The 23,759-nt window shown below is 39.5% G+C and overlaps 2 protein-coding genes across 3 annotated transcripts in view; one reads left to right on the top strand and one right to left on the bottom strand.

Annotated features, from left to right (window-relative positions):
• The window catches only part of edrf1 (erythroid differentiation regulatory factor 1), a 61,629-nt gene extending 48,707 nt beyond the window's left edge, over positions 1-12,922 (top strand). The window contains exons 21-25 of one of the 2 annotated variants that reach the window (XM_059947706.1): positions 68-217; positions 1,578-1,731; positions 2,953-3,068; positions 6,790-6,950; positions 10,706-12,922. In XM_059947706.1, the coding sequence (XP_059803689.1) occupies positions 68-217; positions 1,578-1,731; positions 2,953-3,068; positions 6,790-6,950; positions 10,706-10,850 (726 nt within the window). In that variant the 3' untranslated portion in view covers positions 10,851-12,922. The remainder of the gene's footprint in view (positions 1-67; positions 218-1,577; positions 1,732-2,952; positions 3,069-6,789; positions 6,951-10,705) is intronic. The other variant, XM_059947707.1, reaches the window with a different exon arrangement.
• Positions 12,923-13,223: 301 nt separating this feature from the next.
• Positions 13,224-23,759, bottom strand: part of LOC132379708 (matrix metalloproteinase-21-like) — a 37,318-nt gene continuing 26,782 nt past the window's right edge. Inside the window, exons 14-18 of the mRNA XM_059947998.1 lie at positions 23,503-23,642; positions 21,442-21,583; positions 14,671-14,928; positions 14,418-14,590; positions 13,224-13,643 (exon numbers count right to left, since the gene is read on the bottom strand). Of these exons, the coding sequence (XP_059803981.1) occupies positions 13,350-13,643; positions 14,418-14,590; positions 14,671-14,928; positions 21,442-21,583; positions 23,503-23,642 (1,007 nt within the window). The 3' untranslated portion in view covers positions 13,224-13,349. The remainder of the gene's footprint in view (positions 13,644-14,417; positions 14,591-14,670; positions 14,929-21,441; positions 21,584-23,502; positions 23,643-23,759) is intronic.

The following is a 23,759-nucleotide window of genomic DNA, read 5'->3' as shown; positions in this document are numbered from 1 at the left end:
CCCTGCTTCTCTGATCTATATTTGGAATCTTGATCAATAATGTGGGTGGTTTCTTAACATTTTACAGATTGAAAGAGAAGTTGCTGATTTCATGATGAAGTCTCTTAAGTACTGTGATGTACATACAGAATCTGTAAGACAACCTTTGTGTCAATATCGGGCTGCAACTATTCATCATAGACTTGCTTCCATGTACCATAATTCCCTTAGAAACCAGGTAATTTGCAATTTTAATATTTTTGTATTTTTCAAACCATAAACCTTTCAATCATAGTAAGTTTTAGTTTGTAACTCAATTAAAGCTTTATTTCCTGAAATACCTACAGATAGATTTTAAACCTGTAATCCAGGATCGACAAAGACCATAGGGCATGGGAGCTGAATTAGGCTATTCGGCTCATTGAGTCTACTCCACTATTCCATCATGGCTATTATCTCTCAAAGCACCAGTCTCCTGTGTTCTTTCTGTAACCTTTGACCTTACTAATCAAGAACTTAACACCCTCTGCTTTAAATATACCCAATGACTTGGCTTCCAAAACCATCTGTGGCAGTGAATTCCATAGATTCAATAACCTCTGGCTAAAGAAATCCCTCCTCATCTCCATTGTAAAGGGACATCCTTTTTATTCTGAAGCTGTGCTCTCTGCTCACAATACTCTGTATAGTCAACCAGTACCTTATGAAGCCTCAGTATCACATCCTGGCTTTTGTATTCTCATCCTCTCAAAATGAATGCTAGTATTGCATTTGCCTTCCTTACCACCAACTCAACCTGCAAGATAACCTTTAGAGAATCCTGCAAGAGGACTCCCAAGTCCCTTTGCTACTCTGAATTCTGATTTTCTTCTCATTTAGAAAATAATCAACACCTTTATTCCAGCTGCCAAAGTGTATCAGCAAACACTTTCCTACACTAATCATTTGCTATTTATTTGGCCATTCTCCTAATCTAAGTCCTTCTGCAGACTCTTTGCTTACTCAGGATTACCTGCCTTTCCACCTGTCTTCATACCATATGCAAACCTAGCTGCAAAGACATCAATTCTGTCATCCAGCGCCGCTAGTCACTGGCAGCCAGCCAAAAAAAGGCCCCTTTATTCCTACCCTTTCTTCTAATCAGCCAGTTTTCTGTCCATGATATTTTCTTTCCTGTAATGTCAGCAGCCTCATGTGCAGCATCTTGATAAAGGCCTTCTGAAAATCCAAGTAAACTTCTACTGACTCTTCTTTGTCTATCTTGGATGTTATTTCCTCAGAGTTCCAACAGATCTTATGCAAGATTTCCCCCAGAGGAAACATTACAGTATCCCTTATCTGAAAATCCAAAATACCCAAACTTCCGAAATGTGAAGTTTTTTTTTGGAGCTGACTTGATGTCACAAATTACAGTACAAGAAAGGTAGAGGGAGGGAGCGACAGAGATATTCTGAGAACCTTTCCACCCCCATTTGCTATTTAATGAATCTGGCAAAAAGGGTTCTTACTGGTTTAAACAAACTATCCTCCATGCAAACATACATGTTTTAACTGACTATGTGCTGTCATATTTTGTTATAAACAAAAATTAAATACAGGTTGGTGATGATCACTTCCGTAAGCAGTACCGCAGTTTGGCTGAGCTCCATTACAACAAGGCTGTAAAATTGTTTCAGATACTGAAAGATGCACCTTGTGAGCTTCTGCGAGTTCAGTTGGAGCGGGTTGCATTTTCAGAGTTTCAAATGGCAAGTAAGTAAATACGAAGTTCTCTGACAGCTGAACATTAATGCTTTTAAAAAATGCTATTCTGTAATTAGTGGGTAGGGTTCTTGAGCAGGGATTCCCAACCTCTGATCCATGGACCCCTTAGTTAAGAGTCAGGTTCCATGGCATAATAAAGTGAAGATGAGCTTAAAATGAATAACTGATACATTATTAAGTGATAAACCATAGATCATCTTTGTATTGACTAGCTGCCCCACATTAATGCATGCATCTTGGTCCTCCAATGCATGCATTTCCATAATATGTTTGGGGTGTAATATCGGTTGGGAAGCAGTGTTTAGGGTTGTCTGCTGATGTTCATCCTTGGTTAATTGGAATTTATATCTTGAAAGCATGTCTACTGTTGTATATGACTACAATAATGTAATATCTGAAATGGTGCAGGAGTAAGTGGCAGGATCAATGGTATTGTCTTTTGTACTTAATGCACAATTTTATCATCTTCCAGGAATGAACAGCTAATATAATTCTATGGAATCCTGAAAAGATTTAAAGTAGAGTAATAATTGTAAAAGGTTTTCTTTTTTTTTAGCAGAGCTGCCAATTTGAGGTGCATTATTTTATGCTGAAAGCAATTTGAATTTAACCAGCACACAGATATTCCACACAGTTAAAGCCATATTCTAGTGTGGGGGGAGGGGAAATGATGCCCAAAAAAGGGCCATTTTAGTTTCCTGCTACAGGCTTAACTGACATAGATTATTTAAAAACGTTCAGATGTTCAAACTAAGTTTATTATCAAAGTATACATGGCTCCATATACAACCTTGAGATTAATTTTTTAGTGGGCATTTACAGTAAATACAAGAAACACAATAGATTCAATGAAAGACATCAGTCAACGGGATGGACAAACCACCAATGTGCAAAAGACAAACTGCAAACACAAAATGAAAGAAACAAAAATAAATAATAATATTAAATAATATATAAGCAATAAAATCAAGAATGAGATGAAAAGTCCTTGAAAGTGGGTCTGTAAGTTTTTGTTCATTACTTTCAATCAGCAAGCAGTTTTGTTAATAAAATTTGGGTACAAATTGCTTCCTTTTAAATAATTGTTTTAGAAATTAAAGCATTAATTTACTTTTAAATTAAAAGCAGATATATTTATCCATAATTTGTCTTATCCTTAAACAAAATGCATATGTCATTGTAGTGAAGTTTTCTTTTCTCCATTTGCAGATCAGAATAGCAATACATCAAAGTTAAAGACACTCTCAGGAGCATTGGATATAATTGTTAATTCAGAATATCCATTTCAACTGATCCAAAGTGAACTTTCGTGTGTTGAAGAACGGGTAATTATTTTTAAACAACTTTAGTGGAGGAAGTGTGGGGATGGGGGGGAAATCTGGGTAATGTAGGAAGCTAGTGCATTTTTTTTCTCTGAGGTCAAATCCACGACTGAAATGCAGGTATACTGACAAAAAAATACCTAAGATAGACTCTGCCTGAAATCCTGCACTTATTAAAACAAGCCACAATTATTTATGTACAGTGGATTCCAGTTAATTGAGACACATCAGGAACAGTACATTTTGGCCCAATTAAATAGCTGCCCCAATTAGATGAAGTTTTGTGGAAATAGTTAAAAACATTTATAAAAAAAAAGACAAACTACTGTTTAACCAACAAATTATGTATTTAAATGAAATTCAGAATGCAGTAGAATACAAACAATACTATTACAGTTCTACAAACTGGAGTCCCTAATAGCTATCGACGGAGAATTTCATCCAGTGTAAACTGCCGTGTTTTTTGATTGTAAGTGGAAAAAATCAGCACAGGCACCTACTGTATATGATGATACCTTAATTCTTCATATTTTTAACTTGGAAGTAGTGAAATTGTTTCACTACCAGTCATTTCTGGTATCTCTAAGCTATTTCTCACCAGCTATCAGTGACAAAAATCACTTTTGAACAGAAACGCATGCAACTGATACTATTTATCTGCTCAATCTAAGCATGGTGGTGTGTTTATCTGACACTAGTTAGAAACTTTGGCAACAATCTCCTATGAAAGTTAAGTGGCATAATGTCCTAAATAAACAAGGAGAATACCAGCTATTTTCTCGTCTGTGTGTGTTTTTAGTAGTCTATTTGGGGAAAAGCCAACTTAAATGTGGCTATGTCCATAAAGCTTGATAAAGATGGGAGATGTAAAGGAGACTGCTTGAGTCCTAGAAGTGATATTTACTGGCCATAGGTGAGGAACAACATATATGGTAGGTACCCTTTATTCAAGAAAAGCAGCAAGAATGTGACAGAAAATTGCAAGCTTTGTCTGTGATTTGTGGTAGGGACATTATTGGAGGAAGGTGGAAATTGAGGGATAGGATAGAATTGGCTATAATCTGCAAAGATTAGCATTATTAGGATGAGATCATATTTGACCAACCTGAATTTCTTTTTATATAAAGATAACAAAAGGTATCGATGAGATTATTATTTGTGTTGTCCACATAGGAAACTGCTCCAAAAGATGAGAGCAAATTGGCTTTTAAATAGAAGGCAAAGTGAGAGAGTGTTTGTAGTGTTGCTTTTGTGATTCTGGAAGCTCATAACCAGTACTATACCACAGTTTGTGCAGGTACTTTTACTGTTTTTTTAAATATTTAATGATGTGAAAACAGCATATAAACAGAAAGTGATATTTGTACAAAACGAACTGCATACAAAGGAATCAGAGCCTCTAGAGGCAAAACACTCCCTGCCTGATATCTGTAATGTCAAATTTAACTATGAAGCTAAAAGTCAAATGATCATTTCATTATGTCTGGCAAAACAATAGACAGTATGAAACTAACCTTGAAACAGTCATACTTCACATTCTTTAACCATTCTCACTTCAAAAATGTCATCCTTGATTCTTGGGGTAATGTCTGATGAGCAGACTGGTGACGTGGTGCTCACTCAGATTGATGACTGTGTGAGGTTCCTTTTTGGTGAGTTGTGCTATCTTAATAATGTACTCCAACTCGGTGCAACCCCTTAGAGTCAAGAATGGGACAAAGTTCACTGAGGTAACTTCAGATTGGGAAAGCTTCCTGCTTTGTGTTGCACTGCATCTCCTCTGCATCCAATTTGAACAGCAGGAAGGATTCTAGCCTTTGCCTCATTCAGTTTGCTTACAAGTGCACCAGCACTGCAAAGGCTGTCTTTGGGTACTCCTACAGTCTTCACTTCATATAGATACAACTCTAACAGGGATTGAAATGACTTGGGTGCCCATTCTTCAGGACATTAGTCTTAAATGCACTGGTAGTGGGCTAATGAGCACCATCAAGGCAGACTTCACCCACTGACCTAACCCAGGTCTGGTTGTTGGGCATAAGGTGCATGTTGCTGACCATTGTGCTGTTCATGTACCTTGTGTGTATGGATGGTGTCTGCCAAGCAATAGGAGAATCTCAGCAAAAGGGTCAAATGGGAGATCTTGTCATCTGTGTCGTCCTTACGATGTTAATGACCGTGTGGTCCTTAGGGGTTGGGATTTCATCTCTATTGTAGGGAATGTGGTTGCGCTCAGTCAAAGGTGGCAGGGGTAAGCAGACCTCCCCTCCTATTGACTCTGCAAAAAATCCACCAGCTCTACTTCTGGTAATTTCTGATGTTCCAGAACATGTCTTTAGAATGTATGGCGAAGTAGCTACATCTGATGGATGCTGAGCTGGCTTCCTGCCTTGCTCTTATGTGGGTGTGCTGGAACCAGTAGCCCAAGATTCTGGCCCTGAATTTATAGTGTATCTGGATCCAATTCTTTTGAAGTGTCACCAGGTTCTTGGTGCAGCTTTCTGGAGACCATTGATGTTTGCTGCACCGGGTCCATCTGTGTTCTGCAATATAATTATGTAAAACAGCCTGTGAACAGAAAGTGATGTTTGACAAAATGAACTGTGCTTCTAAAGGCAGAGTAAAGTGTGATTAGTAAGTTTGCAGATGGCACGACCATTGGAGCTGGTAATGAGAACCAGAACCTTAGGCTACAAGATAATATTGATAAGGTGGTGGGGTGGACTGAGAAATTAATTGGAATTTAATTGTGGCTAAGTATGAGGTGATTTTAGAGAACTAAGGACAGGACAAAGTGTTGAGTGGTTGAACCTAAAGAAAGATTGAGGAACATCTAAGCTTCCATGAAGGTGGCAACGCAGGTAAATTAAATGGTGGAGCGTAGCCTATAAGAGCAAGGGAATTATGATACAACTTTAATAAACTCTTAAGTCTCAGCTGAAGTACAGTTCTGGTCATACCACTATAGGAAAGACATTGTTGCTTTGGATAAAGTACAGAAGACATGATCAGGATGTATTTCAGTTATGGGGAGAGACCAGATGGATTTGTTTTCCTTGCAGGAATGGAGGCTGAGAATGGACATGATACGGGTATGCAAGATAATAAGGCATGGAAAAGACTGATACAGTAAAAGTCTGATAACTTGTTATTCTATCATTTGGAAATCTTAATCCCTTTGTATTCAGGGTCACCTGTTCAGTTCCCTGGGCTGTCTGAAATTCAACAGGATCTAGTGGAAGAATTAAGTGTGTAACTGTATCATAGGGGTATTATCCAATAATTATTAAAAATCTGCATCTGACACCACTAAAGTCATGGAGGTGTTGAATTACCAGTTTCTTTTTTTTTTCTTTCTTCAGTAAAGGTGTATGAAACTAATGGGCATAGGCTTAGAATAAAGACTAAAATATCTAGTGTAATTCTGAGGGGAAATTTTTTATCTAGAGGGTGGTTGGAATCTGGAAAGCTCTGCACAAGGGGTTTATAGAGGAAGGTGAACTCAACTTTAAGAAATATTTAGATGACTCTTGTATTGCCAAGGCATGGAAGTCCAGGAACTGAGTGCTTTTAAATGAGATTATGTGATTGGGTGCTTGTCATTTGGCATGGACATGGTGGGTCATGGAGCCACTTATATTTCCTATATGACGCTGTGACATTCGTCATAAGTATTTAGAAGAAAAGTTAAGATAACATTTTCCGTTTGTATCCATTCATCCAGAAATGTGGTGGTCATGAACATCAGGAGGGAAATGCTTCTGAAAGCAATTCCTCCAGCCTTAATGAAGAAGAGGTTTTGAAACTTGTCAACATGTTTGAAACTCGCCTCTCCTTTCTTTTGTTTCAACTCATCAAATTGTTAACTTCAAAAAGGAAGACCAGGTAAAGCAGTTTCACTATACATGACGTGATTTCAGCCTATTTTAGATTTTTTTTTCTCCTGTACATTTACAAATGTTTGTGCAGGATATTTAACTTTGTTTAAAAATATAGCTTATAGTTTAAATTTCTGCCTGTGCTGAACTCTGAAACTACTTTTGAGATAGATTCCCACCCACCTTTAATTTTCTAACTCTGCTGGGATTGAAACCCATAAAATTTTGTTCCCATGTCTTGTCCAGTTCTGTAATTTTCTTGGACACAAGATCTAACTTGATGCCTTTTATTGCAGTCTCAAGCTATTTCTGTTATCCAACTACATGAAAAATCTGGAACAACAACAAGCTATTAAAGCAATTGTAAATCAGTCAGCATCTTCCCTAATCATAGGTGCTAGATGAACAACAAGATCTGCTAGCTGATGGTCAAATCAGAGGTATTCAAATCTGGTGATCAAGGAAGTTACAAGAGGTACAGGTATGATCTCCAGAAAGCCATCTCACAGATGAAATGACAATTCCAGACTAACCTTGAATCAAGAAAGAATGCTCAGCAGTTGTGGCACGGCTTAAATGCTATCACCACTTATAAAGTTAAATTGATCAACATAGGCGACAACAAGCTCAATGCTTTCTCTGCTTGTTTTGACTGTAAAAAAAAAACATGGAGAAACCATCATGACCTCCCACAGCCCCCAATGATCCTGTGGTTTTATTCTCTGACGCCAATTGATGAGCAGCCTTCAGGAGTGTGAACCCACAAGAAGCATCTGGCCCAGGCAGGGTACCTGGCTAAGTACTTAAAACCTGTGCTGATCAACTGGCTAAAGTGTCAACTGAAGCTTTAACCTCTTACATCGGTAACTGTACCTACCTGCTTCAAGCAGCTTTCAATTATACTACTGCTTTAGAAGAATGTGGCACCTACCTCAATGACTATCATCCAGTAGTACTTGTATCCACAGTGATGAAGTGTTTTGAGAGGTTGGAGATTAAATCTATCAACTCCTGCCTGAGTTGACTTGGATCCACTCCCTTTTCCTTACTAGAGCAACAAATCCACAGCAGATGCCATTTTATTGGCTTTTCACTCAACCTGGGAACATCTAGATACCAAAGATACATACAACAGGATGCCCTTTATTGACTTCAGCTCAGCATCCCATACCATCATCCCCTCAAAACTAATCATCAGCTCGAAGACCTTGGGCCTCAATAGACCTTGGGCCTCAATACTTGTGTCATTGGATCCTCAGTTGCAGACCCCAATCAGTTTGGATTGGCACCAGCACCACCTCCATGATCTCCATCAGCACATGTTCACCAAGGTTGTGTGCTTTGCGCCCCCCCCCCCCCCCACTCTGCTCACTTTACACTTATAACTGTGTGACTAAGCATAGTTCCAATGGCATATTCAAGTTTGCTGACAGCATCACCGTCTTAGGCTGAATTAAAGGTGATGATGGTGATGAACCGGCAAGTAAGACCATAAGACATAGGAGCAGAATTAGGGCAATTAGCCCATTGAGTCTGATCCTTTTTACCCCCCTCCTCGGATCCACTCCCCAGCCTTCTCCCCATAACCTTTGAAGCTGTGTCCAAGCAAGCTTAGTCTTAAATACAGTCAACGACCTAGTCTCCACAGTTACCTATGGTAATAAATTCCACAAATTCACCATCCTCTGGCTAAAGAAATTTCTCTGCATCTGTTTTAAATGGACACCCCTCTATCCTGAGGCTGTGCCCTCTTGTCCTAGACTCCCCCTCCATGGGAAGCATCTTTTCCACATCTCAACATTCAAAAGTTTCAATGAGATCCCCCCCCCCTATTCTTCTAAATTCCAGCAAATACAGACCTAGAGACATCAAACATGAGGAAATCTGCAGTTGCTGGAAATTCAAACAACACACACAAAATGCTGGTGGAACACAGCAGGCCAGGCAGCATCTATAAGGAGAAGCACTGTCAACATTTTGGGCCGAGACCCTTCATCAGACATCAAGTGTTCCTTGTATGATAAACCTTTTGTTCCTGGAATCATCCTTGTGCTCCTCCTCTGAACCGTCTCCAATGCCAGCACATCTTTTCTTAGATGAGGAGCCCAGAACTGTTCACAAATGCTCAAGGTGAGGCCTCACCGGTGTCTTAAAGCCGCAACATCACATCTCTGCTCTTGTATTGTAGAACTCTTGAGATGAATGTTAACGTTGCAATTGCCTGCCCGACCTGTCTCTACTTGCAAGTTGACCTTTAGGGAGTTCTGCACAAAGATTCCCAAGTCCCTTTGCTTCTCAGATTTTTGGATTTTCTCCCCATTTAGAAAATAGTCTGAACATTTATTTCTTTTACCAAAGTTGCATGACCATGCATTTTCCAACATTGTATTTAATTTAGGAGGGGGATTGAAAATCATTGTATTTCATGTAGGAGGGAGATTGAAAACCTGGCTGAGTCGTGCCATAACAACAACCTCTTACTCAATGTCAGCAACACCAAAGAGCTAATTATTGATTTCAGGAGTAGAAAATCAAGGGTCCATGAGCTGGTCCTCATCAGAGGTGGAGAGAGTCAGCATCTTTAAATTCCTCAGTGTGATCATTTCAGAGGACCTGTTCTGGGGACAACATGCAGGTCCAATTACGAGGAAAGCATGGCAGTGCCTCTGGTTCCTTTGGAGTTTCTGAAGATTCAGCATGACATGTAAAACTTTGACAAACTTCTATAGATGTGTGGTGGGCCTTTGAACGTAAAATCCTACAGAAAGTATTGGATACAGCCCAGTGTGCCATGGGTAAAGCCCTCACCACCATTGCACACATCTGCACAAAACGCTATCATCAGGAATCCCATCATCAAAGCCGTGCTCTCTTCTCACTGCTGCCATCAGGAAAAAAAGAACAGGAGCCTGAGGACTCGCCAACAGGTTCAGCAACAGTTGTTAGTCCTTAGCTACAAGGAATGCAGCTCAGATACACCAAATATTGTTGTTTAATTTGTGAATGGGAAAACTGTACTAAAGAATCTCATTACATTAAAAAGGATTGGCCACTCAGTTGGTTCCAAGGCAGATAAGTGTGGCATATAAGCCACTTGTAGATCCAACAAAGATAGTTTTGCGTCCTCGTCATATAAAATTGGGGCTTATGAAAAATTTTTTGGAACAGGTGAACAACAAAGGTAAAAACATTCAATATTTGAGACAACACACACAAAATGCTGGTGGAACACAGCAGGCTAGGTAGCATCTATAGGGAGAAGCGCTGTCGACGTTTCAGGCCAAGACCCTTCGTCAGGACTTGTCAGGGTCTTGGCCTGAAACGTCGACAGCGCTTCTCCCTATAGATGCTGCCTAACCTGCTGTGTTCTGCCAGCATTTTGTGTGTGTTGTTTTGAATTTCCAGCATCTGCAGATTTCCTCGTGTTTGCAATATTTGAGACAGACGTTTCCCAAAATAACTGATGCCAAGATTCAGGAAGGCATTTTTGTTGGTCCACAAATCAAACAAGTCATCAATCACAGGCAATTGGGACAGGAGAAGATCATGTGGAAGGCATTCAAGGATGTTGGAAAATTTTCTTGGCAAATACAGAGCAAATGCAGCTGGCTGACAACATGCTTCAAGCAAACAAAACCATGAAGTACAATATGTACAATATTATTTTTATTGAATATTTATTTTTATTAAAAAAAATTAAATAGGATTTAATTCAGATTCTATAATTTTGGATTATTAAACTAATATCTTGTTTTTTTATAGTGGAATTATGGATGATGAAATAACTTTGAAAGACTACAAACATGCCTATTCTACATTACTGCGGGCAACAGCAGATAAGGACACTACCTTACTACAAAGAGTGGAAATGATGCTGAGTTTATTAAAACAATTATCATCTAGTTAATGGCTGCAAGATTTTTTTCTATTACTATATTTTGAGCATCATTCTAATGTCAACAAAGATGAACAAGACTTTATTTGAACAGTCAGTAATGTAACCTTTCAAAGATGATGCACCAACTTTTCAAGGGCTTCTTAGATCTATGGAGATATAATATGGCATTACCAGTCTCGATACTACTAGCACCAAGTATGTATCACCAATTTAAAGCTAATTACTTGAAGCAATACTGTAATTTACCATTTGCTGCTGTAATGAAATTATAGAGAATCTGGGAACTTAGTCTACATGAGAAATCTAGTTTCAAGCAAATTGGTAGTTATGGTGCTACGGTCAGCCATTCCATTCCTGAATTAAGGAGTGAGGTGAATGATTAATATTCTCCTCTATTGATGATTTTTTTCATGTCAGCTGTGTGTAGGATTATATCTGACAATGGTATCTTTTTCAATAGTTTCTTGAAACCTACTACCTCAAACTTTCCATATGAATAAGGTATTTGGTGAGAAACTGAGATCAGTATCCCAGCACGAGACACAAAAAAAGAAGGAAAATGGTAACAATAGCTAATTCCAGGCTTAACCATGTTTTTCTAATTGTAATTATATCCAACAAGTATGCAAATATATTTCAAAATATATCAGTGACTTGTCTGAAATGTAGATCTTATTATTACAGGCACATGAGTGGCTCTAGCTAAATTGTGTAGAACAAAAAAGGTGTCAAAATAAAACTATGCCCACCAAATCACCTTTCAAGACCATCTTGAGTGTCATAAACTGGTATTTGGAATATTTTGTAAATTACATAACTGTATAATATGTGAATATTAAACACCATTCACTCATGGTTTAAAAGCAATGTTGATAAAGTAAGCAAAATGTTATGGTTTCAGTTCAAAATTAAGGAACCTGTGGTGACTTATCAGGCTTTTAGTATAAAGATCTTTTTTTCTTTTTAGAATTTCTGTTTCAGGAGGCAGGATTTATTCCCTAGCCATATTTAACTTTGACAGGGTTTTCTATAATCTACAGTTTGTGCTGCACTATTACATTAGGCAGGACTCTGAAATAGCAGCAAGGGAATAGTAATATACTGTGTGTATAAGCTAATAAGTTGGCAGGATTGGTTTCCAAGCAATTCTTAAGTAAAATAATGAATTTTACAAATTATGAAGAAATATTTAGATTTTCTGTAAACCATTTGATGCCTATTGTGTGACCAGAGGTAGAGTGGTATATTTTATGATGCACTCAGTTCAGAAAAGATTTTAATTGCATAGCTTACAAATTGGGACTGATATTAAGAGTTCCAAAGGAATAACTGTAAAACTCTTTGAAGTGTTCTACCATCATGGAAAGTGCTATATAGAAGTTATATTTTGTATGTTGCATATTGTGTTCAACATGTTAAATATCTGCAGTTTCATAATTGTTTTAATAAAGAGTATTCAATAGTATGATCTTGAGATTTTCAAGGTTTATATTGTGCATCTTGTATAATAATGGAACTTTGCTAACAAGTTGTAAAGTTTGTAATTAACTGTAGATAATTTAAAACAATGTGCAATGATCACCAATGAGCAAATTTGAATGCAAAAATTGTAAATCAGGTCTCAGTATTTATATTGTAACTTTAATGTACAATTTGAATGCATAACAAGCATGTATTTGGAATGACTAACTATCTTCTAATTAGTTATGTCTATGAAAATTATGGTATGTTATCCTGTTATTTTATTCATAGGTTTATTTCCTTGTCCTTAAAAGCTATTCTTTTTGTTGTTTGAGTGAATTTTATTTAAGGAAAAGTCTGAATTCATCAAGAGATTTCAGGTGATTGGTAAAAGCTTATGTAGATTGAGCTCAGAACTAATTTTGAGTGGAAAAACCTGGTTGTTTATAGTTTACCATAATTCTTTTTCATGATTGTAAACTTTTATAATTAGGAGTCTGGTTGTCATCAAACCCAGATGACATTGTGGCATTTAAATACTCAAATATATTTGTGGGGGAGGAGTTTGTCCTGCTGCCAATAGCGAAATACATAATACCATGTCAAATTTTTAAATAAAATATATTTAATAAAAAAGAAATTTCTTGTCCTTTACATTGGTACTGTAGAAGTATCTACCCTGAAAGTTGGTTGCCAATTAGTGAAAAGTTGTTAACTATCTATGCAGTAGATATTTAGAAAAACAATTTAAGCATTATTTTTAATACATCTATCCATGGTGTTTACATGTAGAGTAATGCACATTAAGTTTGACACATTTAAAGATTCTTTTAACCAAGTTTTAAAGATAATTGGAGATGTGATATTTTGTCTCAGGTATCAATGCTTATACTTAAAACGTTCTTTTGTCCTTTAAGGTTTTTTGGCATAAATCTAAAGGGTTATATATAAAAGCAGGCTAATTTGCAATTCAAAATGGCCTTTGTCATGTTTTAATTACTATAATTTGTATTTATATTTCTAATGGAGGTGTACCAAGTTCAACAGCTAGTTTAGCAAAGAATAATGAACATTACAAATATCAAACCACTGTTCTGAAATATTTCTTTTGGGCAATAAACCATTCATTGGCAATACTGGGTTCTGCCTTTTATCCCAATTATCAACTACTTTCCAAAAGAAATTGTCTTTGAAGATAAAGATTGATTGGTAGTAATAGGAGTAGTATACAGCATTGAGATTTTCAATGGGATGATCATTTAGCATTACAGGTGGGAATACATCAATGATTCTTTTTGGATATCCGTTAACTTGGTTGGTATTCATGTTGAAAGTAGTCACCTATAAAGAAAATGGATGTCATTAAATACAGGAAGTGGTAATCTCCTTTTAAAATATACCTGTATCATAATTCGATATCTAAAAAGACAAACATTTAGAGTCTCATGACTAACGACAGTGATTCATGTCAACTCCAAAAACCCCAGTTTGGCCTTTTGCATGTGTTTCCCAAAACAACAGTTACCTTTATCATAGCTATCACTATAATTTCTCTAAGTAAAGTTGGTGTTAACTTTAAAATCAGAGTTAAGGTCTTTGTTATAACCATGTTTAACAAATGTAATCCCCTTAAAAACATTAATGTCTTACAACTTTACAGTATTAGAATTTGTTTCTGGCCAGTTTATGACCAAATACTGATGCATCTTTTTGACTTCTGTTAATTTCAGTTATTAGTTTTTGGTATAGCAAGTATAGAAAAATGTCATCCTAAAGAAGTGAAATGTATCAGAAAAATACAAGCATTATCTATGGTTGGATGTCTTTTGAAAGTTCATAATGTAAATTGTCTCATTGTTCCTGAGACTTATGCAAGAACTTGATCATGTCAGTCAAATGCAATTTGCCTTGGCTTTCCATACCTAGCATGATTTTATAAGTGCTGATAGTTTTTAACTAATTCTTGTCTATAAATGTCTTCTCAGCAACAGTGGAGAATCAACCCATCTGTCTCATTTCTTGCACACTATTCCTATCGCATTATGCTTAATACTCTCAGGAGTGAAAATGCTTTGCATCTGTCATATGCAGCCCCAGAACAAGTTGGGAACTTACATTTGGACCTTTAAAGAAATATATGTGTTGGTCTCTCCTGTCATAAAAAGCTGCATCGATTGGCCCTTTCACACCTGGAAAGCCTTCAGAAATTAACCTGGGATAGCTGTTTCCCTCTGCATCCATTGTGAATGTTTGATCATTTTCATTATCATATCTCCAATACTGAGTACCTGTGTAAGAGCATAAATTAGCATTGATAGCAACTTGCATGAATAAATGTTTTTTTAAACTGTTTTGATTATTACATCACCTTTAAAGAAATAGATGGCATCTTTTGTCCACGTCCATACATGTACAATAGCATCAATTCCACTACTTGGGATTCCTTGCCATCCAATTGAGATTGCAATGGGATCTCCATAACGTGTTCGATTATTCCGATTTTCATAAAGCCAATACAATTCATTTCTGAAGAAGTATGTGTTAAATTGAAATATCAACTCTCCATATTGATTTTTCTCCTTGTGAATCCAGTCAAATACAGTGTCAAAAGGACTTTCACATATACCTATGGAGAATAAAGGATGTAAATCTGCTGTCATTTTTTGTAATGTTTGCTTAAGAATAGCTGTTAGATGCGAGCCTTAAAATACTGTTGCGATAAGAAGCAGTTACGTGGATTGCAACAGCAATATTGTGTAATAGTGTTTTGTAGGATTTTTCAAAGCATATTGTGTACTTTCAGCTTTTTCTTTCCTGCACCATCACCATCTCCAAGGTTGCTTATCAAATAATTTAATTTGGATCACTCATAAAAGGATGAAAACAGACAATTTATGAAGAATTCTTTATGGAGAAAATTTAAGAACGTGTCTGTTACACAAGAACATACCGAAGCTAGATATTAGGTGATGGGCGTTTTCTCCCAATAGAATATACATCTGGAATCTTTTGCTACAACAATAATCTTCAATGCAATTCTATAAATCTTCAGTATCATTACAAATTGCAGGGAATTCTTGATCGGCTGAGTCAGTGGGCCAAGGAATGGCAAATGGAGTTTAATTTGGAAAATCAGATCAATGTAGGATTATCTTGGTGAATATAAGGACCCTAGGGTGCCTTGAGGAACAGGGACCTAGGCATTCAAGTCAATGGTTCCCTGAAAGTGGAGTCACAGGTAAACGGTGGTGAAGGAAGATAGGCCAGAAGTCAGGGTAAGTGTGGAAGCTGGAAGGTCATTGTGCAGTTGTACAAGATGCTGATGAGGCCACAGTTAAGGGTATAATGTACAACTTTTGTTATCCCACTGTAGGAAAGATGTTACTAAATTAGAGTGCAGAAAAGATTTACAAGGATGTTGCAAATACTTGAGGGGAAATGTATGGTCATGTACTTTGGTAATAGAAATAAATGTATGGACTATTTTTTAAACAGGGAGAAAATCCAGGAATCTGAGATGCAGAGGGACTTGGGAGTCCTTGTGCAGAACACCCTGAAGGTTAACTTGCAGGTTGAGTTGGTGGTGAGGAAGGCAAATGTCATGTAGCATTCATTTCAAGACATCCAGAATATAAGAAAAGTGATACTGACGCTTTGCAAGGCACTGGTAAGGCCTTATCTTGAGTACTGTGAAGATGAGCTGCCACTAGAAAGGGTCCAGAAGAGGTTCATAAGGATGTATGGCATCCGTTAGTCTTGCAAGACCATGGATCTGGAAAGTCTCCTCCAGGGCACAGGCCTGGGCAAGGTTGCATGGAAGACCGGCTGTTGCCTATGCAGCAAGTGTCCCTCTTCATGCCACTGATGTTGTCCAAAGGAGGGGCAAGGGCCGATATAGCTTAGCACCAGTGTCGTTGCAGGATTTGCCAGAGTGAGGCTGAAGACAACATCGGACTGCCTTAGGGACTTCAGCTCTGGATTTGTCCTCGGGGTTTATTCCCGAAGCCTATCCCATGAGTGGGTATGGCCACAAGGTAGCATAAGTTTGAAATCAGTTTTCCCTCTCTTAGATGGACTGCCTTCCCAGGCTGGGGAGCTGCATCTACCCAATGATTCCAGGAATAAAAAGGTTATCGTACGAGGAATGTTTGATGACTGCGTCTGTACTCACTGAAATTCTGAAGGATGAAGGGGGATCTCAGTGAAACCTTTTGAATATTGAAAGGCCTAGATAGAGTAGATGTAGAAAGGATGTTTCTCATGGTGGGAGAGTCTACGACAAGAGGGCACAGCCTCAAGATAGAGGGGTGTCCTTTCAAACAGATGCGGAGAAATTTCATTAGCCAGAGGGGGTATATATATATTAGTATCATACACAAAATCACGAGGGGCATAGATAAAGTGAATGGACTTTGTCTCCCTCAGCATTGTGGAATCAAGACAGTTTAAGGAGAGCAACACACACAAAATGCTGGTGGAACACAGCAGGCCAGGCAGCATCTATAGGGAGAAGCACTGTTGACATTTTGGGCTGAGACCCTTCGTCAGGACAGTTTAAGGACAGAAAGATTTCATAGGAACTTCACGAGCATTTTTCGTACACACAAAATGTGGTATGTTTGTGAAATGAGCTGCCAGAGGAAGAGATTGAAGCAAGAACCATAATAATCCACAAAACTGGAGGAGGTACATGGATAGGAATGAGTTTGAAGGTTATGAGCCAAATATTAGGCGGTATGGTAGTGTAGCTCCTAGTGCATCACTTTACAGGACTACCTGTAAGATTGGGGTTCAATTCCTGCCATTGTCTGTAAGAAATTTGTACTTTCTGCCCCTGACCGCTTTGGTTTCCACTCACATTCCAAAAATGTACAGTTAGGGTTAGTGAGTTGTGCGCATGTATATTGTCACCAGAAGCATTGTGACACTTGAAGGCTACCCAGTACAATCCTGTTCTGATTTGATGCAAATGACTCATTTTACCATATGTTTTAATGTTCACGTAACAAAGCTAATGTTTTCTTTTTATCTTTAAATGGAAGTAGCTTGGATGGATGGACTTTGGTCAGCATGGACCAATTGGGCTGAAGGGCCTGTTTCAGTGGTATACTAAGTTTATGACTCTGCACTGCATCATTGGTTTGTGATACACATTTCTGGTATTGATGTGGTATGTTTTTCCAACTAGTGAAATATTTGAAGACAATATTGCCTAGCCAACAGTTTGACTTTTGCTGGGGCCTTGAGTCATATTATCATGGTGGAGCTTCCCATCGGCTGCTACCAGTACAAGTCTTAATTCTGTACCACCACATGGCAAGTATCCAGGTAAATAAGTAACCTTTCAAGGCAAACCTTCTCCACCATCACCCCCAGCAAACCTACACTTGTTCCTCTGCAATTCTTTTCCCCAGTTCCTAACATTTGCTGCTACTTCCAGCTCTATTTTTTCTCTGGAGTAAATAATATTACATACAGTTATGTTGTAACCTTACGATTGCATTTTGCATCCCAGCTGATGCCTTTAGAGATCCATGGACATTCACAATATTTAAATCCTCAGCACTTTTGAGGAGCCTACAATTTATTATGCAAGCCTTGATATTCTCCCACCAATGCTAAAGACATGGTAACAGCATTGTGTCAGAAAAGTGAATAATGACCATTAGGCAAAACAGTAGACATATGCAGGTATTGCAGGAGGCGCATGTGGCCATTCCCTTCTCAAAATGATACTATGATTGATACATTTTGGAATTACTGTCTCTAACATCGTTGATGGGAGGATAGTCATGGGTTACATAAAGATATTGATCAACTGAGCAATGGTTGATAAATTCTGAAAATGGGTCATTAATTTTAGACTTGCACAGCACAGAAGCATGATCTTTGACTACCATGAACAGACTGAACATCTGTCAAGAACGCAGCCGGATGGACCCAAACGCAGGACACAGACACTGAAGTACGAGGGGGAGGGCAGGATGGGGATGCCATGGCACTTAAGGGTAGAGCTGGGGTTCAGGTAGATAGAGTTCAGGCAGGCAGGCAGAGTGGAGTGGGCTCCCGAAGTTCAGGCAGGTAGAGCGGAGTGGGCTCCCTGAGTTCGAGTTCAGGTAGACAGGCTCCCGGGGTTCAGGCAGGCAGGCAGATAGGTCTGGGTGGCTGTTTAGGCTGGCGGAGAGCCCTCCCTGGGCGGGCCACATTTGTCCCGGGTAGGGCCGCCTCCCAGGCGGAAACACCGGAGGCCTGGGCACGATGCGGACCCCTAGGTGGGTGCGGGGCACATTCCCAGGGTTCAGGCGGAAGAGGAGGATAGGGCAGAACCCCCACCGGGCAGTGGCAGACCGGCCAGGCCTGCCCGATGGAGGCAAGGGATAGGAACGGGCAGAACCACCGTCAGGCAGCGGCAGGTCAGCTGGACCCGCCCGATGGAGGCAAGGGATAGGAACGGGCAGAACCACCGTCAGGCAGCGGCAGGTCAGCCGGACCTGCCCGATGGAGGCAAGGGATAGGAACGGGCAGAACCACCGCCGGGCAGTGGCAGGTCGGCCAGACCCGCCCGACGGAGACAAGGGGTAGGAACGGGCAGACCCACTGTTGGGCAGCGGCAGGTCAGCTGGACCCGCCCGATGGAGGCAAGGGATAGGAACGGGCAGAACCACCGTCAGGCAGCGGCAGGTCAGCCGGACCTGCCCGATGGAGGCAAGGGATAGGAACGGGCAGAACCACCGCCGGGCAGTGGCAGGTCGGCCGGACCCGCCCGCGGAGACAAGGGGTAGGAATGGGCAGAACCACTGTCGGGCAGCGGCAGGTCAGCCGGACCCGCCCGATCGAGGCAAGGGGAAGGAACAGACATAGGTCCAGGGTGACCAACACAACAGTCATGATAACGGGAAAATCGGGAACGGCCGGCAGACAGTGCGACCGCGCGAACAAAACAAACGAGCGGAGAAGCGGGACCAGCGCATGGGAAGAAAGGTGGGGGAGCGGACCAACCTGGCAGTACTGGTACGGGGCAGAGAAGCGTGATGAAGAGTAGATCTGAGCCCGGGCAGGATAACAATGCAGAGAAGAGTTCGACGCCGGCAGAGAAACAGGAAACAGAACAAAATGACCACCCACCTGGTCCCAGTCCCAAGGCCCCTAATAAACACCTGCAGCTTGATGAGTTACAGGTGTGCCTCCTTGAGCCAGGAGAGTCCTAACTAGATCACGGGTGATGGGAGGGACAACTGCAGGACCCGGAGCCCGGAGCCCCCGGACCGGATCAAGACCCGGAACGCAGATTTCAGACCAGACCCTGACAACATCAAGAAACCATCTATATTCATCCTATTTACTAACATCTTTACTGTCACCTTTGTTGTCTTGGTGATTTGTGTATTTGTCCAGGGACTTAATGATTGTTCTAAGAGTACTCCCCTTTACCACCACCCCAGGCAGTTTGTTCCAAATTGCTACTACCTGGTGAAAAGAAGAAATCCTCTAATGGTCTTCTAATCCTCATCCTAAACCTATGTCTTCTATTTTTGGAAATCTGTTGTTGGGAAGTTTCTCACTGTCCCCCCCCTGTGCTCCTCATAATCATAAATATCTCAGTCAATACCATCTTGGTCACTCCAATGAAAACAAGTCCATCCTATCTAATCTCCCCTCATAACTGATAGGTTCCACCTACTCTGGATGCAGTGGAAATTTATTAGGATATTGTTTCTTTGTTCCAAACCAAGAAGCATCCATTGGCATTTAAAAGCATTTTGTTAATATAGACTTGAGTTCTGAAGACTATAACTTAAATCAGATCTTTTATTCAGATATCTTTTTTGAAACCAAACTGAACATACATCTTCACATCCATTAAATAGCTTAGAAAGTTCTACTTTTACAAAGTTCTGTGTTTCCCTAATTAGACTGTGAAAAGACTGAGCTATAGCTATCTTGTATTTGACCAAGCTCTTCTTAAAAAAAACCTCAAATTCCAATGTCTGGTAAACTTTACTTCCTGTGTTTCCCTCTCTATCCCAGCCTTCCCATCCTGGTTTCCTTTCCAACAACCAATTTTTATTTGTCTCTCTCTCCTAGATGCATTCACATATTATCCACACACTTTACCCACTGAATACCCTCCTCCATCTAGCTCCAACTGCCCTTCATCTTTTCTTAATGGGTACCATTAACACTTATCTATCAGATTCCAGCACTCATAGCCTTTGCACATATTGCAGCATTTTTCTCTATCTTCACTTCTTCCTCCCTCACCTGGCTCTGTCTGCCTTTTCTCCTTGTCTATTCCACCCATTACCCACCTACCTATCCCCCAATTTCCCCCACTTAGTTCACATTCACCCTGTGACACCTGTTTTAACCCTTTATGCAGGGTTTCCACCTGAAATATTGATAATTCCTTCCATGCACACCATCTGTCAAAACATAGACTGACAATCTGAATTATTCCAATAGCACATAATGCTGCAGGAAGTCAGCAGATCAGGCAACACCTGCGGAGGAGAATAAACATTTTATGTTTTGGGCGAAGACGCTTCATCAGGACAGGAATGGGGCAGAAGCTAGAATAAAAAAGTGGGGAGAAGGTCACCTCTCTCTGAATCCCCACCTTTTTCCTGTTACTCCACTGTCCGGTGTCCTCTCTTATTAAATTCTGTCTTATTCGTCCCAGTACATCTTCTGCACATAACCTCCCAACTCCTTACATCATTTTCCCATCCCATCCACCCACCTTGCCCTTCACCAGCCTGCCAGCTTCTACTCCTCCCCCTCCCCACTTTATTCTGTCTTCTCCTCCCTCGATGAAGGGTCTTAGCTCAAAACATTAACTGTTTATTTCCCTCCATTGATGACGCCTGACCCACGATCCTCCGGCATTTTATGTGATTTGCTCAAGATTTCCAGCATCTCCAAATCTCTTGTGCTGAAGAGTTCCTCAGCAATAGTATTTTGTTTCTAAATGCTTAAATCTATATTAAGCCACTGTATGTGGCATAACTTAAACCTCTAAATCCTATATTTTGTAGTTGCTTCTTGCTTACTAGCTCCACAAACTAATGAAAATATCTTGAATGTTTCAATTATATTACCATGTTCTGTCAGAATTTAAATTTGAATTACATGTTCTTACCATAGAGTTGCTGAATGGCTTTTCTGTCAAGCCAGTCCAGTTCAAATGTTGAATCCTGTGGTATATAGCTGGGCTGCATTATCGAACCTGTCCTGTAGCTATGAGGCAAACCCAGTACATGACCTAGTTCATGGACAGCCACCTGAAAATTGGACAGATTGGAATGTTTCACGAATTTACTTAATCAAAAGACTTTTTTTTACACATAGGGAATGTTTCTTTTGTAATTTCAATCCTAGATAAATTTATAAATTAAAATATTGAAGATAATTGCCTTCAGGGTTGTTTTCATAAATGTGCATCAAAGCCTAGTCAGGATGTGTGAAGAGATGCACAATCTATATACACAATCTGGAAAGCTCTTGATACCATAATTAGTTTTAATTTCCTGGAGAAAGGGAAGAATCCTTTGTCCCATGGCCATCTACTGATCTTCTCAAATGGTAAATACAACTAAATGTAAAATAAGTTTGGCGGTTTGCTTCTGCATTGTGTAGATAACTGTGCAAGTCCTTTATCTATAGCTAGCTCTCTTTTAAAAATTATTTGTAGAATCTGATTCTGCCACCTTTTCAACTAGGCGATCAGAAACGTTGAGTAATTTATCTTTCCTCCTGAAGTTCTTCCTTGTTGGAATTTTCCTCCCAACTTTTAACTGTGGAAATTATAAAGCAATAATTAAAGGCTACCATTATCACTGTATTGTTCTTGCACATTTGAAATCAAGCAACTAATTTGCTGAGTTATTTTCTTTCCATTGTTTAATGGGAAGAAAATAATTGAGGAAATTATTTCTGCCATCACACTATACAATAAACCTCACACCCATATCATAGCACTTCTGATTCATATCTCAAAGTAAATAATCCATGTTCTAGGAAAACCTAATTGACCTATTCTACTTAGCATTAAAAGTCATGATGGAGTTCTGTTACACCCTACTTCTTTTAGCTTATCATTCCTAATTAAGCACTTGTCGCTGACTTTGTTTGATTCTGTTAACACAGCCATATCACTATCCAATGTGGCAATCTATGAAACTTACAGTACTTACATTGCATATATTAAACTCCATTAATTAATGTGATCTTTGGTTCCATAAGGTTGTTATAGCTGGGAGTGGTAATGGGGACAAGTCCCAATACTTACTAATGGTTCCAATGATTTGCGCCTCAAATAGTCTCTGACAACCAAGTGCAGCTCTTGACCTTCACATGTGGCTTAGCCACAATTCCATTGACACAAGAAGGGGCAAAGATGGGTTACAGGCACCTTAAAACCAGTCGCTTTGGACAAATGGGACTCATCAGCCAGGGTTGGCAGCTCAACTAGGAGAAGGAAAACAATGATCCCAAACCTTCACTCCCTTGCCGCTGTACCGAATCATGGGGAAGGCTTCAGGAGCAACCCCCGAGGGAAAATGCCAGAACTAGTCTCTAAGGCAGTCCTTCATTGAGAGCAACTCCAGTGACATTGCTGGACCCAAACACTCCTTCCTTTTTATCTTTCTGTTGTTTCTTTAAGTTCATCAGATGCGTGGAGAGGGGGGGCTTGCTACTTGGATAACAGCTTGTTCTCCATATTGTACTGCCCTGGCTTGCATATCTAGACAGCTGGAATGCAGCATTCATGGTCAACCCTGACCAACGAAGACCAAAGTGACCTTTGTCATTTTAGCTATCTTCTCAATGTTACCGGTGATTTTCTGTATATTTCAATAACCCATTAAGTATGGGCATTGCCTTTTTTCCTGATCCTATGTGTGTCTTAAAGCACAATTCTCTACGTTGCCTGTTCGGCGTCCAGTTTCAGAATATGCATGGTCAAGTAACTGCAATTTTTAACAATACCATCTGCTTTGATTGATTCCGTGAAAGCACAGTGTATCTGCACAAATCACTGGTTTGTGGAGGTGAGAGAAGTGGATTCACTTTACAGATAATTGGCAGTTCCAATCCAAGTTTCTTCTGCAAAGAATTTTAGGAGCATCTAATTGAATTTGCAAGAAATCAGTGAAAGGCAGAAATAAATGAGGGGTAAAAATGCTGGGGGAATACTTACTTTCAGTAAGCTAATTCCATTCCTATTGCTTGGAGTAGTAAAATGATCGTCATCATCAAAGTGAATATCACCTAATTGCCATGCATGAGCAAACTCCTGCCCATTGCCATCAAATGCCCGTGTGCAGCCCATATGGCGACCTACAGCGAATGAAAATAGATTTTCATGTTAGCTGATCATTATTCAGACTATTACATAAAACAGCTTGTACAAAATGCTTGAATATAAAAAGAATCACAATTTTTGTGGTAAAATAT

This window comes from Hypanus sabinus, chromosome 22 (assembly GCF_030144855.1).
Source record: "Hypanus sabinus isolate sHypSab1 chromosome 22, sHypSab1.hap1, whole genome shotgun sequence".
Lineage (NCBI taxonomy): Eukaryota > Metazoa > Chordata > Chondrichthyes > Myliobatiformes > Dasyatidae > Hypanus > Hypanus sabinus.
The sequence above is the reverse complement of the archived record's forward strand: the minus strand, read 5'-3'. Positions and strand labels throughout refer to the sequence as shown.